General features: G+C 44.4%; 1 protein-coding gene across 1 annotated transcript; it reads right to left on the bottom strand.

Moving 5' to 3' along the window:
* Positions 1-3,157: 3,157 nt before the first annotated feature.
* Positions 3,158-15,101, bottom strand: alkbh8 (alkB homolog 8, tRNA methyltransferase). The gene is made up of 11 exons (XM_084147733.1): positions 14,965-15,101; positions 14,493-14,724; positions 14,207-14,338; positions 13,398-13,493; positions 13,186-13,290; positions 12,643-12,713; positions 10,656-10,762; positions 7,969-8,129; positions 7,610-7,875; positions 4,151-4,300; positions 3,158-3,958 (listed from the first exon to the last, which is right to left on the bottom strand). The coding sequence occupies exons 1-11, from the start codon at positions 15,097-15,099 to the stop codon at positions 3,338-3,340; spliced, it is 2,076 nt and encodes a 691-aa protein (XP_084003859.1). The 5' UTR covers positions 15,100-15,101; the 3' UTR covers positions 3,158-3,337.
* Positions 15,102-17,655: the final 2,554 nt, after the last annotated feature.

Below are 17,655 nucleotides of genomic sequence, written 5' to 3'. Positions count from 1 at the left end.
CTCTACACACGAACACCCACTCACATACAGTGCATTCGGAGAGTGTTCAGACCCTTTGACTTTTTCCACATTGTTATGTTTCAGCCTAATGTATGCCCTCACTAACTGTAAATCGCTCTGGATAAGAGCATCTGCTAAATGACTAAAATGTAAATGTAAATTGTGAACGTGTGATCAAACATATCAAACCAACCTGGCTTACCTGGAATATTATTGTACAGGTGGTAGGGTAGTGCACTCATCCAATAACTGCAAGGTTCAAGCCCCTCTCCTTTAGGCCTTCATTGCAAGTTATCTGTTCTCAATCTCACTGTATGTCTGCAGAACACTACTTGAGAAATAGCTCCCATAGAACTAGAATATCATTGTACACTGAACAAAAATATAAACACAACATGCAACAATTTCAAAGAGTTTACTGAGTTACAGTTCATATAAGCATCAGTCAATTGAAATAAATTCATTAGGCCATAATCTATGAATTTCACATGACTGGGAATAGAGATATGCATCTGTTGGTCACAACTACCTTAAAAATAAGGTAGGGGCGTGGATCAGAAAACCAGTCAGTATCATGACATGTGTCTCATGAAGCGAGACACATCTCCTTCGCATAGAGTTGATCAGGCTGTTGATTGTGGCCTGTTGTCCCACTCCTCAATGGATGTACGAAGTTGCTGGATATTGGCGGGAACTGGAACACGCTGTCGTACACATCGATCCAGAGCATCCCAAACATGCTCAATGGGTGACATGTCTGCTGAGTATGCAGGCCATGGAAGAACTGGGACATTTTCAGCTTCCAGGAATTCTGTACAGATCCTTGCAACATGGGGCCGTGAATTATCATGCTGAAAATTGAGGTGATGGCGGTGGATGAATGGCATGACAATGGGCCTCAGGATCTCGTCACAGTATCTCTGTGCATTGCCATCGATAAAATACAACTGTGTTCGTTGTCCGTAGTTTATGCATGCCCATACCATAACCCCATCACCACCATGGGGCACTCTGTTCACAACGCTGACATCAGCAAACCGCTCGCCCACACAAAGTTGAAACCGGGATTCATCCGTGAAGAGCACACTTCTCCAGCGTGCCAGTGGCCATCGAAGGTGAGCATTTGCCTATTGTAGTCGGTTACGACGCCGAACTGCAGTCAGGTCAAGACCCTGGTGAGGACGACAACCATGCAGTTGAGCTTCCCTGAAACGGTTTCTAACAGTTTGTGCAGAAATTCTTCAGTTGTGCAAACCCACAGTTTCATCAGCTGGCTGGTCTCAGACAATCCTGCAGGTTAAGAAGCCTGATGTGGAGGTCCTGGGCTGGCGTGGTTAAACGTGGTCTGCGGTTGTGAGGCCGGTTGGACATACTGCCAAATTCTCAAAAACGACGTTGGAGGCGGCTTATGGTAGAGAAATTAACATTAAATTCTCTGGCAACAGCTCTGGTGGACATTCCTGCAGTTAATATGCTAATTTCATGCTCCCTCAAAACTTGAGACCTCTGTGGCATTGTGTTGTGTGACAAAACTGCACATTTTTGAGTGGCCTGTTATTGTCCCCAGCACAAGGTGCACCTGTAATGATAATGCTGTTTTATCAGCTTCTTGATATGCCACACCTGTCAGTTGGATGGATTATCTTGGCAAAGCAAAAATGCTCACTAACAGGAATGTAAACAAATTTGTGCACAAATGGCAAATTTACAAATGGCAAATTTATGGGATCTTTTATTTCTGCTCATGAAACCAACACTTAACATGTTGCATTTATATTTTTGTTCAGTATAGTTCTGTGGTAGCCCCAGCGTGTTATGCTGAGTAGGCTAAAGGAGAGGAGATTGTACAGTATAGGCCTGCCTATGTCAAGGCTAAGGCGTTCACCATAATAAGGAATGCAAAATGGCCTATAATGAATAGGAATGTATTGCAATGATGTTGTCTTGATGTTACCCCCTCAGTAAATAGATTTAAAATGCATTAGACCTTCTATCCATTTGATCAATACACAGGGGGCAGGCAGACATCTAGCCACCTTTAATTTTCTGAAAATGTCATATGCCTAACTGCAGCACAACAATCGATAGCCAGATCACCAGGCACGGTAGACTCCAGCCTCCTCCTCCTTTTAACTACGTAACTGGCGGTTCAGTCCCAGTGGACTCAGACAGCCGCGGAGGTAATTTACCGGGAGCCATTTCCCAATTATCACGGGGCTGCTTTGAGATACGGCATCGTCCCTGCAAGACCCCGGTACCCCGAGATTCATTCAGCTATTTAACTCGTCTGTTGGACCTTATCTAATTAAGATTAGTGTGTGAGTGTGTTCGGTGTGTATGTCCATTTCAGGTGCGGTCTACAGACAGCCAGACTCCCTGTCAGTACAAATGTGGTCTTGAATACTGATACTCAGGCTGCTCAGGGACCATGCAGTAGCAGATAGGGGGAGGGAGAGAAGGAGCAAGACAGAGGAGGATGGGAAAGGGAGGGAGGGGACAGAAAGGAAAACTGACAGAGGCAGTGTAGTGACCACCATGATCCCAGTTTATAGCAGAAAGAGGACAGACGGAGAGGAGACAGATGGAGAGAGAGAGAGGAGCACTGTTTTTTTTACGTCATTTTAGCAGATGCTCTTATCCAGAGCGACTTACAGTAAGTGATTGCATATATTTTGATTCGTACTGGTCCCCCCTTAGGAATCGAACCCACTACCCTGGCGTTCCAAGTGCGATGCTCTACCAACTGAGCCACACGGGACCATGTTTATGATGAGCTGGACATTTGGGGCCCCTCTCTCTGTGATTGTCTGGTACCCCACTCTCATTGAGATGAATTAGTCTGGCATTGGGAAGCAACGGTGGCAATAGCAGAACACACGGCAGTAAATATACCAGACCTTAAGGTGACTGAGCTTGGCAATGAAGGGGATTTAAAGGAATAGTTTACCCCAAAACTAAAGTTTCCAGACCACCAAAGTGGTCTTGAGCCTAACGGAGGTATGAAAACTTTGATTTTAAAGTGAACTATTCAGCTGTTACAACGACACAAATCTTTCAAGGTTAACATTCCCATTCAACAACCTGGGGCTTTTTCTAACACTTAAAACGAAATACATCAAGTTGGAGTGGAGAAAATCAAACAGGCACTTTCCTCATTAATTTGAAGGGCATTTTGTTTTTCAATCTTTATTATTTACAATAATCAGAGATAACAAAACGCATCATTGGCTCGTATAATTGTCTCGTCTTTATCTGATGAGGCGAAAAGCTAATTTATTTCCGAATTCAATGTTTATCAGTTTAGGAGCTCATTTACTAAAATCTTGATAGTGTTTGTTTATCTGTCTCCAGTCTTCTCCAGTATGACACACCAGTTCCCCTGGTCGTGGTAGCTGCTCTGTACGGTCACCCCTCTGACCCTGACACACAGCTCCTCCAGCTCCCCCTTCTGGAACACATGGTAGTAGCGGTGAAACACTGGGCTGGGAGAAGCGTTGAGGGCAGGGGCAGGGGCCTGGGCTTCAGTGGGAGGGTTTAAAGTCTTTTTGGAGCCTCGTCCCCCCTGCTCATCCCCTCCCCTCCTCTGGTTACACCCTCCTCCCCCTCCACCCTTGAGGTGCCAGGGCACCAGCAGGTCTTGGGAGTTGAAGGCAGTGCGGTTGGTGTGAACGCTCAGTTTTGCTGGACTCTCTGTCTCACAGTGGACTTTGGTGCAGCCCATGGATATACCTGAAGTATCCTGTGCTGTGTTGTAGGCGTCTGTGGCATTGCCTGTAAGTCTCTTTGACTCCTGGTTGTTGTGGTCCGTGGAGTCGTCTGTAGGACCATGTCTGGTCTCTTTGAGGTATTTGGACTTCTGCTTGTTGTATTCCTGTTCCACAGCCCACACATAGATTAGAGCCCGTCCTCCAGGCCTCAGTAGTCGAGCAAGCTCCTCAACCACAGCCTGCCTCCGCTCCTACACACACAAACAACTCAGATAAACAACTACACTTGATTAAACATGAAATAAGATCTTTTCAGTTCATGACCACTGACAGCTTGATAACGAAAGACAATCTCAATGTGAGATACAGATTAATTAAATCACTAAATCAAGTTGAATTAAAATCACTAAAATGGAAAGCGTCTGTGTCGGTCGGTGTGTGACCTGTGTGGAGAGGTGGTGTATGACTGCAATAGAGATGCAGGCATCACAGGCATCACTGCGTAGAGGTACATTGAGGGCATCTGACACAAAGGCCTGGAAGCCTCTTTCAGAGCAGATCTGGACCAGAGCACTGCTACGGTCACACCCCACCTACACACAGGAAGGAGATACAAACACACACAACTTTATTAATCCACCCAGCCCACCTACAAATAGGAGATACAAAACACACATAACTTTATTAGTCCATATAGCCCATAACACGCACGCACACACTTCCATTTTAATCTAAACTTCCTGATTAGTAATTACTCCTTTTCCACAGTTTTGACATTAAATAGTGAGAGGAATGGACACAACTCCTGACCATAAAGCTCCTGTATGACCCCAGCCAACCCCATTACTGGCCTGCCTTTACACACGCCTCATCGAGAGAATAATTAAGACCTTTACATCCTTATCAAAGTCACCCAACATACTCCACATAATGAAAACCAGCAGTGGACAAATTACAGCCGGAGCAGCCAGCTGCAATAACTCACAGCGGAGTAGGAGAGAGTGAAGGAAATTGATAGCAGTAATAATCTTTTGAATAAAACTCCTGTTCGGGGGAGAAATGTAATTAAGCTTCTTCATGAGTCATACGCTCTAGCCTATAAGGAGGGGTCTGGGGCAAGACTGGAAGAGAATTTCATATATTCTGTCTTATCATGCGTGAGTCACACAAACACACACACACACTCGCCAAAAAAACACACGTTCACTCTTGCTCATACACAGAGACAGACACACAATGGTCAACATTTGCATTCAATTTAAAGTAGTGAAGTTATCACTATTAGAATGGCTGAGGGGTTGAAGAGTCTCTGCAGGTAGCCTAATCCATTTACACTAAAGTAGAGTAGCATTCACAAGGCTTCGCTAAGATGGGAACATCATGTAGAGATTGTTTTGGAGTCTTTGAAAGTTTAAATGGTATATCTAAAGCAGGGGTGTCAAACGTACGGCCCGCGGGCCGGATCAGGCCCGCAAACGGGTTTAATCCGGCCCGCGAGATGATAAAAAAATAAAAATAAAAACTTTTTTTTGTTTGTTTTTTTGTAAAGTATAAAAATGCGCTGCAATTTTTCAATAAAATAAACTGCTGTTCCAATTGCGTCCACTAGATGGCGCAATAGCAATTGTGTTAAGCAAGCAAACTGTTTATACCGGGGCAGAGCAAGTAGGTCAAGCACGTGCAGCCAATGAGCTACTTTGTTCGGAGTGGACTGGTCCCGCGCTGTCAGCCTGGCTACAGATGGTGCGCCCTCAATGATCGGGAAAAAAGCAGGCGTTGTGACAAAGTTCAGAGAGAAAGTGCAATCTGCAAATGGAGGACGTGATTTTTGGACTTTTCACTGTATTTTGCACCAGGAGGCTTTGTGTTGCAAGTCATTAAAGATGGATAACGTCATGAAGGTGGTCATCCAAACTGTTAATTTCATCCGATCCAGAAGCCTGAATCACCGTCAGTTTGACAGCCTTCTCAGAGAGAAAGACCACATCTATGGCCTGCCATACCACACTGAGGTAAGATGGTTAAGCCGAGGTGCTGTGCTGAGGCGTTTCTTTGATTTACGAGAAGAAATTGAACAGTTCATGGAAGAAAAGGGCAAACCAGTGTTAGAATTTCATTCCGCAGAATGGATGCAGGACCTTGCATTTATGGTGGATGTTACAGAGCACCTGAATAACTTGAACAAACAGCTGCAAGGGCGCAACAAAGTTGTCACGCAGTATTATGACAGCATACGTTCTTTCAAGTTGAAGCTGTCATTGTGGGAGACGCAACTTGCCGGTGGTGATGCAGCTCACTTCCCCTGTCTGAAACATGTGGCAGACATGAAGCGGTTCAAAGATAAAATAACGGGACTGTTACGGGAGTTTGAGCAACGCTTTCAGATTTATGTTTATGTTTTTATGTTGATGTGCTATTGTTTTTAATTGATTTTATTTGTATATTTAACCTATTCTTGACTCTGTGGTTCTTGCACTTGTTTGGGGAACAGGATTTCATTATTTTTATCTACATTTCTGCCTGAGAAATGACACCCTGATATAGTTCTGTGATCTGTGATATACTTCTGTGAATCACTGAGGCATTGTGTGTTTGTGTGTTCTTTGTCCTCAGAACTTTCAAATAACTTGAGGTGTTTTATGATTAATAGTGATGTTGTGCTTTTGGACACTGTCCTCAGGCTCCAGCTTTATGTTTATATGTTGATGTGCTATTGTTTTTAATTGATTTTATTTTATTTGTATATTTAACCTATTCTTGACTCTGTGGTTCTTGCACTTGTTTGGGGAACAGGATTTCATTATTTTTATCTACATTTCTGCCTGAGAAATTACACCCTGATATAGTTCTGTGATCTTTGAAACAGTTCTGTTAATCACTGAGGCATTGTGTGTTTGTGTGTTCTTTGTCCTCAGAACTTTCAAATAACTTGAGGTGTTTTATGATTAATAGTAATGTTGTGCTTTTGGACACTGTCCTCAGGCTCCAGCTTTATGTTTATATGTTTTTATGTTGATGTGCTATTGTTTTTAATTGTTTTTATTTTATTTGTATATTTAACCTATTCTTGACTCTGTGGTTCTTGCACTTGTTTGGGGAACAGGATTTAATTATTTTTATCTACATTTCTGCCTGAGAAATGACACCCTGATATAGTTCTGTGATCTGTGAAACAGTTCTGTTAATCACTGAGGCATTGTGTGTTTGTGTGTTCTTTTTCTTTAGAATTTTCAAATAAACTTGACGTGTTTTATGATTAATAGTGATGTTGTGCTTGTACTATTTTGGACACACTGTCCTCAGGCTCCAGCTTTATGTTGTATGTTGATCGTATTAAAACAAAGAAAACAATCTGAAGTTGTTGTTTTTAAGTTATATATACCCTGATTTTTCCGGTCCGGCCCACTTGGGAATAGACTTTCCTCCATGTGGCCCCTGAGCTAAAATGAGTTTGACACCCCTGATCTAAAGCATTGTCTGAGTACCCAGATAGAGGAAAATGCATGTTTTAATCAAGATGAATAATCTATTTTAACCAAAAATGTAACAAATATAGTGTAGCATTCAAAACGTTTTTTTTTTTCTCATCTGGCTTCCATAATCTGTAAACATTGTGTAGAGATTGTTTTGGAGACTTTGAAAGCTTAAATGGTATATCTAACGCCTAGACTGAGTACCCAGATACAGGAAATGTATGTTTTTAAACAAATAAGACATTTTCACAAAAATTGTGTAGCATTTATAACTGTAAAAGAGTAGAAAAGTCTGAAAACTTGTATGGTAGGCTAATTGAATTGAGAGACGAGAGGGAACAATAGGGTCAATAAACAGGACACTCTCTCTTCCATAGATAGTGTTAAAAGATGCTAGTATTTATAAACTACCCTCACAGACTCCCTCACCGCAATCACTTCCGGGTTGACGCCCAGGTACTTTCCGTTCCCACAGCCCACATCAGCGAGAATGCTTCCTGGTTCTAGGGAAGACAGGAAGTCACACACGCGTGGCCAGGGGGAGTGTCGAGTGCTGCTGAAGTGACCAGCGATCTCCTCGTACACACGGTGCACAAACTCCTCCTCTAGACGGCTAGCGTCAGTCTGGCTGCGAGGGAGGGAGGGGGGCGAGGGAGGGGCAGTAGGCTGCTGGCTGTCACAGCCCGAGGGGTACCCTGCTCAGAGGAGAGACAAACGGATCAGCACAGGTAAAGGTAAACACAGAGACACATCAATCCCATCTGCTTTTAACAAATCAAGGAGCTCACCGCAGTCACATGGTGTGCGGCGCACCTTACGGAAGGTGAGAGAGGTCCTGGTGCCCCTCCTACTTAGGGTGAGGTTACTATGGTTACTGAGGTCAGAGGTCACTGCAGCAGGGGATTCTGGGTCACAGGCTGGCACCACGTCAAACTTCCTGGGGGTTATCCTGGAAAACCACAGAAAACGGGATAGTTCACCCAAATAGTCATTTGGGGCGGCGCACAATTGGCCCAGCGTCGACCAGGGTAGGGGAGGGAATGGCCGGCAGGGATGTAGCTCAGTTGGTAGAGCATGGTGTTTGCAACGCCAGGGTTGTGGGTTCGATTCCCACAGGGGGCCAGTATGAAAAATAAAAATAATGTATGCACTCACTAACTGTAAGTCGCTCTGGATAAGAGCGTCTGCTAAATGACTAAAATGTCAAATGTAAAGGGGTAGTTCACCCAAATGACAAATTGGTTTCCTTACCCTGTAAGCAGTCTATTGACAAGGTATGACATCAATCCATGCTTTGGTTTAGTGTCCATGGCACTGTTTACACATACTAACATTTTAGCATTTATGGCACAAATCCTACTCAAGAAATTGATTCGATATTAGCATTTTTCGCGCATCATGTTCAAATCCTACAGTGAGGGAAAAAAGTATTTGATCCCCTGCTGATGTTGTACGTTTGCCCACTGACAAAGAAATTATCAGTCTATAATTTTAATGGTAGGTTTATTTGAACAGTGAGAGACAGAATAACAACAACAAAATCCAGAAAAACGCATGTCAAAAATGTTATAAATTGATTTGCATTTTAATGAGGGAAATAAGTATTTGACCCCCTCTCAATCAGAAAGATTTCTGGCTCCCAGGTGTCTTTTATACAGGTAACGAGCTGAGATTAGGAGCACACTCTTAAAGGGAGTGCTCCTAATCTCAGTTTGTTACCTGTATAAAAGACACCTGTCCACAGAAGCAATCAATCAATCAGATTCCAAACTCTCCACCATGGCCAAGACCAAAGAGCTCTCCAAGGATGTCAGGGACAAGATTGTTGACCTACACAAGGCTGGAATGGGCTACAAGACCATCGCCAAGCAGTTTAGTGAGAAGGTGACAACAGTTGGTGCGATTATTCGCAAATGGAAGAAACACAAAATAACTGTCAATCTCCCTCGGCCTGGGGCTCCATGCAAGATCTCACCTTGTGGAGTTGCAATGATCATGAGAACGGTGAGGAATCAGCCCAGAACTACACGGGAGGATCTTGTCAATGATCTCAAGGCAGCTGGGACCATAGTCACCAAGAAAACAATTGGTAACACACTACGCCGTGAAAGACTGAAATCCTGCAGCGCCCGCAAGGTCCCCCTGCTCAAGAAAGCACATATACAGGGCCGTCTGAAGTTTGCCAGTGAACTTCTGAATGATTCAGAGGAGAACTGGGTGAAAGTGTTGTGGTCAGATGAGACCAAAATCGAGCTCTTTGGCATCAACTCAACTCGCCATGTTTGGAAGAGGTGGAATGCTGCCTATGACCCCAAGAACACCATCTCCACCGTCAAACATGGTGGTGGAAACATTATGCTTTGGGGGTGTTTCTCTGCTAAGGGGACAGGACAACTTCACCGCATCAAAGGGACGATGGATGGGGCCATGTACCGTCAAATCTTGGGTGAGAACCTCCTTCCCTCAGCAGGGGCATTGAAAATGGGTCGTGGATGGGTATTCCAGCATGGCAATGACCCAAAACACACGGCCAAGGCAACAAAGGAGTGGCTCAAGAAGAAGCACATTAAGGTCCTGGAGTGGCCTAGCCAGTCTCCAGACCTTAATCCCATAGAAAATCTGTGGAGGGAGCTGAAGGTTCGAGTTGCCAAACGTCAGCCTCGAAACCTTAATGACTTGGAGAAGATCTGCAAAGAGGAGTGGAACAAAATCCCTCCTGAGATGTGTGCAAACCTCGTGGCCAACTACAAGAAACGTCTGACCTCTGTGATTGCCAACAAGGGTTTTGCCACCAAGTACTAAGTCATGTTTTGCAGAGGGTTCAAATACTTATTTCCCTCATTAAAATGAAAATCAATTTATAAAATTTTTGACATGTGTTTTTCTGGATTTTTTTGTTGTTATTCTGTCACTCACTGTTCAAATAAACCTACCATTAAAATTATAGACTGATCATTTCTTTGTCAGTGGGCAAACGTACAAAATCAGCAGGGGATCAAATACCTTTTTCCCTCACTGTATATATGTGACTGTTGAGCTTCATAATATATTTGAGATACTTTTGGATGTTTTGAACCTAAAGCATGGATTGTTGTCATACCTTGTCCCTAGACTGCTAACAGTGTAAGGAAACCGATGTCATTTTGTAATTTGGTTGAACTATCCCTACACTCACTAGTCTCACCCTCTTCCTTTCCCCCCACTCTTTCTCTCCATCTCTCTTACCAGTGAGTCCATAGGTATCAGCTCTCTCTCTCATTCCCCATCTCTCTCGCTCCATCTCCCTCTCCCTCCCCCTCCCCATCTCTCGCTCCATCTTCGTCTCTCCCTCTCTCGCTCCCTCCCCATCTCTCTCTCTTACCCGTGGGTCCATAGGTCTCTGCTCTCTCTCTCTCCCCATCTCTCTCTCTTACCCGTGGGTCCATAGGTCTCTGCTCTCTCTCTCCATCTCTCTCTCTCCCCATCTCTCTCTTACCCGTGTGTCCATAGGTATCTGCTCTCTCCCTTCATCACCAGGAGACTGCGCCCTGGCAACACTACGGCAACCGAGCGGCCTTCAGGATGACGGAAATCCATCACCGTCTGCAATGAGAGAGAAATGGAGCGAGAGGGAGACAGAGAGATGGAGAGACTGAGGAGAGTGACAGGATATAATGGAATTTCAGACACTGCTGAACCGGTGTGTTACAAAGCAGGAAAAGATCACAACGTTCTACACCATCAAATCACAGGCTTTACTGATATAGACATCTACATGCTCACACACACACACACGATCTGGGCTCTCTTCTTCCTCTCAGATCCTCTGGGGAGTATCACCCTATCAATGGAGCCGCTCGGCTGTGACCAAATCAATCCAGAACCAGACAGCTTCTCTACGCTACAACCCTCAGCAATTAATCACACACGCAAGCGCACACGCTCACCAATTGAATAGGAACACAGCTCAATGTTAACTGATTCATTACCTTTGCCTGACGACTTCCTGTTAAATGATTACTGCAGAGGAAACAAAGATATCCTCAAGTAGGCTTAACCTATCAGTCCAGATAACCTACTGCACTACAACGTCAGAAATAATAACGCAGTAGAAGCCTACAACTATCACTTACAACTGCCTATTTATTTTTTACTGAACAAACAAATACATTGCCAACCACTCAAGACTACGGCTTCATTACAACTTACAAAACATAGACGTCCCTCAAGACACTTCATCACAAAGACCTATTACAGTATCACAACCGATCCCCTCAACACTGCCAACTTCACCACAGCTTCAGAGACAAGGATATGTTTTATATTATATCAAATTAACTCTCAGTCAAGGCTGTCAACTTCACTATAACATCAGGGCAGTTCACTTCTCTCCTATCAGTCAAGGCTGTCAACTTCACTATAACATCAGGGCAGTTCACTTCTCTCCTATCAGTCAAGGCTGTCAACTTCACTATAACATCAGGGCAGTTCACTTCTCTCCTATCAGTCAAGGCTGTCAACTTCACTATAACATCAGGGCAGTTCACTTCTCTCCTATCAGTCAAGGCTGTCAACTTCACTATAACATCAGGGCAGTTCACTTCTCTCCTATCAGTCAAGGCTGTCAACTTCACTATAACATCAGGGCAGTTCACTTCTCTCCCATCAGTCTGGGTATAAAACGTCCTTTCCACATCGAGAAGTTACTTATTATTATGTCACAGACACGTAGATGCAGCACGGTGCACTCTGTCTGTCTGTAATTGATCTTGTGTCGTAAGAGAGGCTGTTGCTAATGGCACCCCTGCACTGCAGGCACAGAGGAACAGATGAGGTGTCGCATCTAAAGCCGCCCCCCTCTAACCCCGTCCCATCTAAAGCAGCCTCCCTGTCAGCATGTCGCAGTAAATGCTGCCCCCTCCCGTCAACCAGTCATGTACTGACAGTCTTGTAGCTGTGACAGGGAACAACTTCACACAGACATATGGAACATTGGGACCTCTCTCTCTTTCCTACATCTGTCTTTGTATTTATTTCATTAATTCACCATTAACAAAAAGAAACAGTCTTCAAAGACACGCATCATCAACTCAGTCTATGAAACGTAACTCTCCACGGTAGTTTGTGTGTGTGTACTTGTTTGTGTGTGTGCGTCTTCTGGGATACTAAACATCATTGTGAGGGCCTCTCCAGCAGAGAAAGGTCTTAAACATAACTAACCCTCCATTAGACTGCAAAACCTTTATACACACACGTGCAAACTCACACTTCCCAATCCTCTCAATTAGGCTGTTACATTAACACGCTCACAGAAACTCTGAAAAGCTTTTTCACTGCAGTGGAAGGGAGAGAGAGAGAGCGAGAGACAGAGCGAGAGAGAGAGAGAGACCACGAGACAGAGAAAGGGTGGGGAAAGAGAGAGGATGGGGACAGAGTATAGACTTAATATTCTGTGAGGAAATGAAAACAGATCGAAAATGTACCTTAGCACCCAGGCTTAGGGAGAGGATGAGGTCTTCAAAGGCAGAGTGAGTGTCCACATGAGGAGGAATACCTAACAGCAACACAAATAAACCATAAGCTCAATGGTATGCCTTTAAACACCAGCACTATTAACATGTTATCCAAACACCAACCAGTATAAGGGTCTAGAAATAACCTCTGAATAACTGACATGAGGATTGTGTTCATTTCCAGTTCCACACACTTTACAGTCTGATTCTACAGCAGCATTGACACTACCTGTCACGACTGTGGTCCTCTGTAGCTCAGCTGGTAGAGCACGGCGCTTGTAACGCCAAGGTAGTGGGTTCGATCCCCGGGACCACCCATACACAAAAATGTATGCACGCATGACTGTAAGTCGCTTTGGATAAAAGCGTCTGCTAAATGGCATATTATATTATTATATTATTATTATTTATATTATACCTTCATTGTCCTCTACCTTATGACTGCAGAGCACGCTGCACCTGTGTGGTCAAGGCGAGTACTACAGCTGCTGGATGTGATTTAATTAGACTCACCTTGTCCAGACTGGTACTGGTTCACAGTCAGCTGGTCTGGCATGATGTCTGTGTGTCTGTCCCTCACACACCTCTCCAGCACAGGGACACACACCTGGGGAAGACCTGGGAACAAGACCACAAACATCAATGTATAGCAAGGGAACCACTGAGTATATTCCATACACTGTAACACCATACACTATTATGATGATCATATGACAGACACAAACCTCCAGGTAACGGTTTGTCTTTGTCCACATTGTTGTTGTCATAGCGAAACTCGTAACCATAATGCTTCACTCTCCTGTGCTTCAGGGCTTTCTGCACTGGAAGACAAACAACAATCATTACCCAGTGGCTGAAACCTGCACAGGCACTGACAGTTGGTCGATTGGTTGCCTGGGGACCAGACGGTGAATTTGTAATACACCGTCTGGAATTGTTTTTGTCATTTAGCAGATGCTCTTATCCAAAGAGACATACATGAGCAATTAGGGTTAAGTGCCTTGCTCAAGGGCACAGACTGATTTTTTACCTAGTCGGCTCGGGGACTCAAACCAGCGACCTTTCGGTTACTGGCCCAACGCTCTCAACTGCTAGGCTACATGCTGTGTGACAGTGTTTGATTCTGGAAATGGTCCTCACAGGCGCAAAACCATGTAAACACCTGGAAGATTTCGGTTAGTATGCATGGTTTGTGTCTGTGTACTTCCATCCTGTGCACGTGCCTTCAATTATGAGCAAACATATTTTTTAATTGCCACACATAGACCCGTGTTTTGAAGTCAGTTTAATAATACCTTCCTGTGGATATTCTGTCTCAAATTTCGACCAGCTGAGTGACCAACACCACAGTCAATCGGCAGAGTAAATTTAAATATAATTTTATTCAACATTCGTGACAGATAAGGGACGTTTAGGATCTTTCTATATAAAATGTGCGCAGCGTTGTCTACGTCATTTGAAGACATCGCCACATTTCGTGACTAGTTGATTGGTTGACTGATTGATCACAAGGAATAATGCATATTTAAAGTACCAGTGACATCCTCATCGTGGGACGTCCAGTCTATAGCGTCCAGCAGGAGAGCCTCTTCCTCCAGAGAGACAAACTCTTCAACCAGCACCAACCCTGGGGGGAGGTCCACACCCCCCCCCAACCCACTGTCCACTGCAGGGAAACATCCACAAACACAACTTACTACAGGGAGCATAACACACACACCATTTTTCTTTCAGATCTGACTGACTCAACTATGGTGACCCCCACACTGCGCGCACACACACACACACACACACACACACACACACACACACCTATTTACCTGTAATGACATAGCTCAGGTACAGTGTGACAATCTGGTCCCCACACTGCAGCTGTCGTCCGTTGAGGGCGTGTCCTCTCTGGGCGCTGACCTCTGACCTGTAGGTCACTAGGGCGTAGGGTTTGTGTGGGGGCATAACCAGGGTCTCCACTTCGCCGACCTCTCCCAGCACGTCCTGGAGCTGCTCACGGCTCACACCGTTACCTAACCCACCGTTAGCCACCACCAGGCTCTGCAGAGAAACAGCAATATAGCTAGCATTACAGTCCTAGACCGTGCCTGTGTTATTTTCTCAGACAGCTACCTAGTCAGATTGCACAGTATATAGCTATTGTATTCGTGTTCAGTCTACTTTCTTAACTTACAGATGTGTTGTTCTTGCTCCGTCTAGCGGCTAGCTACTGGTGCTAGGTACAGTAGCTAACACGTAAACTAGCTTACTCTCCCGCAAAACAAAGACTGCAGTTATTACCTTGGTGGGCTGTGTTACTGTGCTTATGCCCTCATGTTTCAGTAAAGTATGACTGGCTTTGATTTGCTTTCGGAGAAGTTTCTTCTCCTCTTTACTTCTCCTGACAGTTTTCACGTTTTCTGAGTAGGGCTCCATGGTGCAACTACTTAATACGTCCCCACTGCAACACAGACGTGAGAAATGTTTCCGGAATTACGTAAAATACCTATCCAGACGTTGTAATATCTGGCATGCGTCAGCAACACCTGGGCAGAGGAATGCGCCTCATATGGTCGTGTTTCCCTGCTCAGACGTTGCGGATGCATGCCAGATCTTACAACCCCTGGATAGGTATTTTACAGATCAGCTAATCACATCATATGTTATAGCAATCTGGTGTTAGTCTTGCTAACACCAGCCTCGCTCTAAATTCTTGATCGCCTGTTCTTGGAACGTTAACTTATCGGTTGCAGGGAGGTTCTGATAACGTTTTACTATGGTCCCTGAAAGTTTCCTGGGAGATTTTATTAATGTTCTGAGAACGGAAATTATAATATTTTGATTTTTTTGTATAACTTCTTTATTAAAACTTTCACTGAATGTCAAGACCTTTAATAACACTGCTAGCTTTTTTGAACAGAATAGGACCCATGGAAATTAATTTCCTTAGGCATTAATCTAACAAACACATTCATTTTTTTATTGTGACATGGCATCAGTGAGATTTGAATTCATAACCTTCGGTTCTCTATCTATGGAATTAGTCCACCGTGCCTCCAGGACAGAGACAGCATGCCATATTTTTTTAAGAATACAAAGCTGTTCATTTTAGTCTATTCAAACAGACCCCATTTCAAAGGAAACAAACACTCCTTAAGATCAGGTGTGGCCAATAAGTAGGCACGGCCAACACACACAGACACAACACACTAAACAAGACAGAGGCTAGAGAGAGTTTGGTTGATGCTGAGAACGGAATGTAGATGTTTTAAAATAACATTCTTAGAACATTCTCTGAACTATACTAAAGTTTTCTTGTGGCTTTTATGGAAAGTTTTCTTAATGTTCTCAGAACAATTAGAGAACATGACTTTAAATAGAACCATGAGGAAACCTGTACGAAACATTGTTTCTTAACGTTGTTTCTTAACGTTCTCTGAACTATTTGAGAACATTCCCAATGTCAAACCAGTTGGAAAACGTTCCTAGAACAAAATTAAATTGAATGTGACCGTGTTTGAACTTTTAGGAAAACTTCTGTTAAAGTAATAAAATATATATACACTACCGTTCAAAAGTTTGGGGTCACTTAGACATTTCCTTGCTTTGGAAAGAAAAGCAATTTTTTTGTCCATTAAAATAACATAAAATTGATCAGAAATACAGTGTAGACATTGAACCATCAAACAGGCAAAGAGTCAATACAGGACTAAGATTGAATCGTACTACACTGGCTCTGACGCTCGTCGGATGTGGCAGGGCTTGAAAACGATTACAGACTACAAAGGTAAGCACAGCCGCGAGCTGCCCAGTGACACAAGCCTACCAGACGAGCTAAACCACTTCTATGCTCGCTTCGAGGCAAGCAACACTGAAGCATGCATGAGAGCACCAGCTGTTCCGGATGACTATGTGATCACGCTCTCCGTAGCCGATGTGAGTAAGACTTTTAAGCAGGTCAACATTCACAAGGCCGCAGGGCCAGACGGATTACCAGGACGTGTACTCCGAGCATGTGCTGACCAACTGGCAAGTGTCTTCACTGACATTTTCAACATGTCCCTGACTGAGTCTGTAATACCAACATGTTTCAAGCAGACCACCATAGTCCCCGTGCCAAAGGACTCTAAGATAACCTGCCTAAATGACTACCGACCCGTAGCACTGACGTCTGTAGCCATGAAGTGCTTTGAAAGGCTGGTCATGGCTCACATCAACAGCATTATCCCAGAAACCCTAGACCCACTCCAATTTGCATACCGCCCCAACAGATCCACAGATGATGCAATCTCTATTGCACTCCACACTGCCCTTTCCCACCTGGACAAGAGGAACACCTACGTGAGAATGCTATTCATTGACTACAGCTCAGCATTCAACACCATAGTGCCCTCTAAGCTCATCACTAAGCTAAGGATCCTGGGACTAAACACCTCCCTCTGCAACTGGATCCTGGACTTCCTGACGGGCCGCCCCCAGGTGGTAAGGGTAGGTAACAACACATCTGCCAAACTGATCCTCAACACGGGGGCCCCTCAGGGGTGCGTGCTCAGTCCCCTCCTGTACTCTCTGTTCACCCATGACTGCATGGCCAGGCACGACTCCAACACCATCATTAAGTTTTCTGATGACACAACAGTGGTAGGCCTGATCACCGACAACGATGAGACAGCCTATAGGGAGGAGGTCAGAGACCTGGCCGTGTGGTGCCAGGACAACAACCTCTCCCTCAATGTGACCAAGACAAAGGAGATGATTGTGGACTACAGGAAAAAAAAGAGGACTGAGCACGCCCCCATTCTCATCGACGGGGCTGTAGTGGAACAGGTTGAGAGCTTCAAGTTCCTTGGTGTCCACATCACCAACGAACTATCATGGTCCAAACACACCAAGACAGTCGTGAAGAGGGCACGACAAAACCTATTCCCCCTCAGGAGACTGAAAAGATTTGGCATGGGTCCTCAGATCCTCAAAAAATTCTACAGCTGCACC

This window comes from Coregonus lavaretus (assembly GCF_964263955.1).
Source record: "Coregonus lavaretus genome assembly, chromosome: 30".
NCBI classification, from domain to species: domain Eukaryota; kingdom Metazoa; phylum Chordata; class Actinopteri; order Salmoniformes; family Salmonidae; genus Coregonus; species Coregonus lavaretus.
The sequence above is the reverse complement of the archived record's forward strand: the minus strand, read 5'-3'. Positions and strand labels throughout refer to the sequence as shown.

What these genes read in the sequence shown, in the direction of transcription:
- alkbh8 (XM_084147733.1), bottom strand. Translation starts at nt 15,099, where the DNA reads ATGGAGCCCTACTCAGAAAACGTGAAAACTGTCAGGAGAAGTAAAGAG. An exon ending in CCTGAGCTATGTCATTACAG is followed by an intron (nt 14,339 to 14,492) that starts GTAAATAGGTGT and finishes GTTTCCCTGCAG; the next exon opens with TGGACAGTGGGTTGGGGGGG. An exon ending in AGATACCTATGGACACACGG is followed by an intron (nt 8,130 to 10,655) that starts GTAAGAGAGAGA and finishes GTGGTTTTCCAG; the next exon opens with GATAACCCCCAGGAAGTTTG.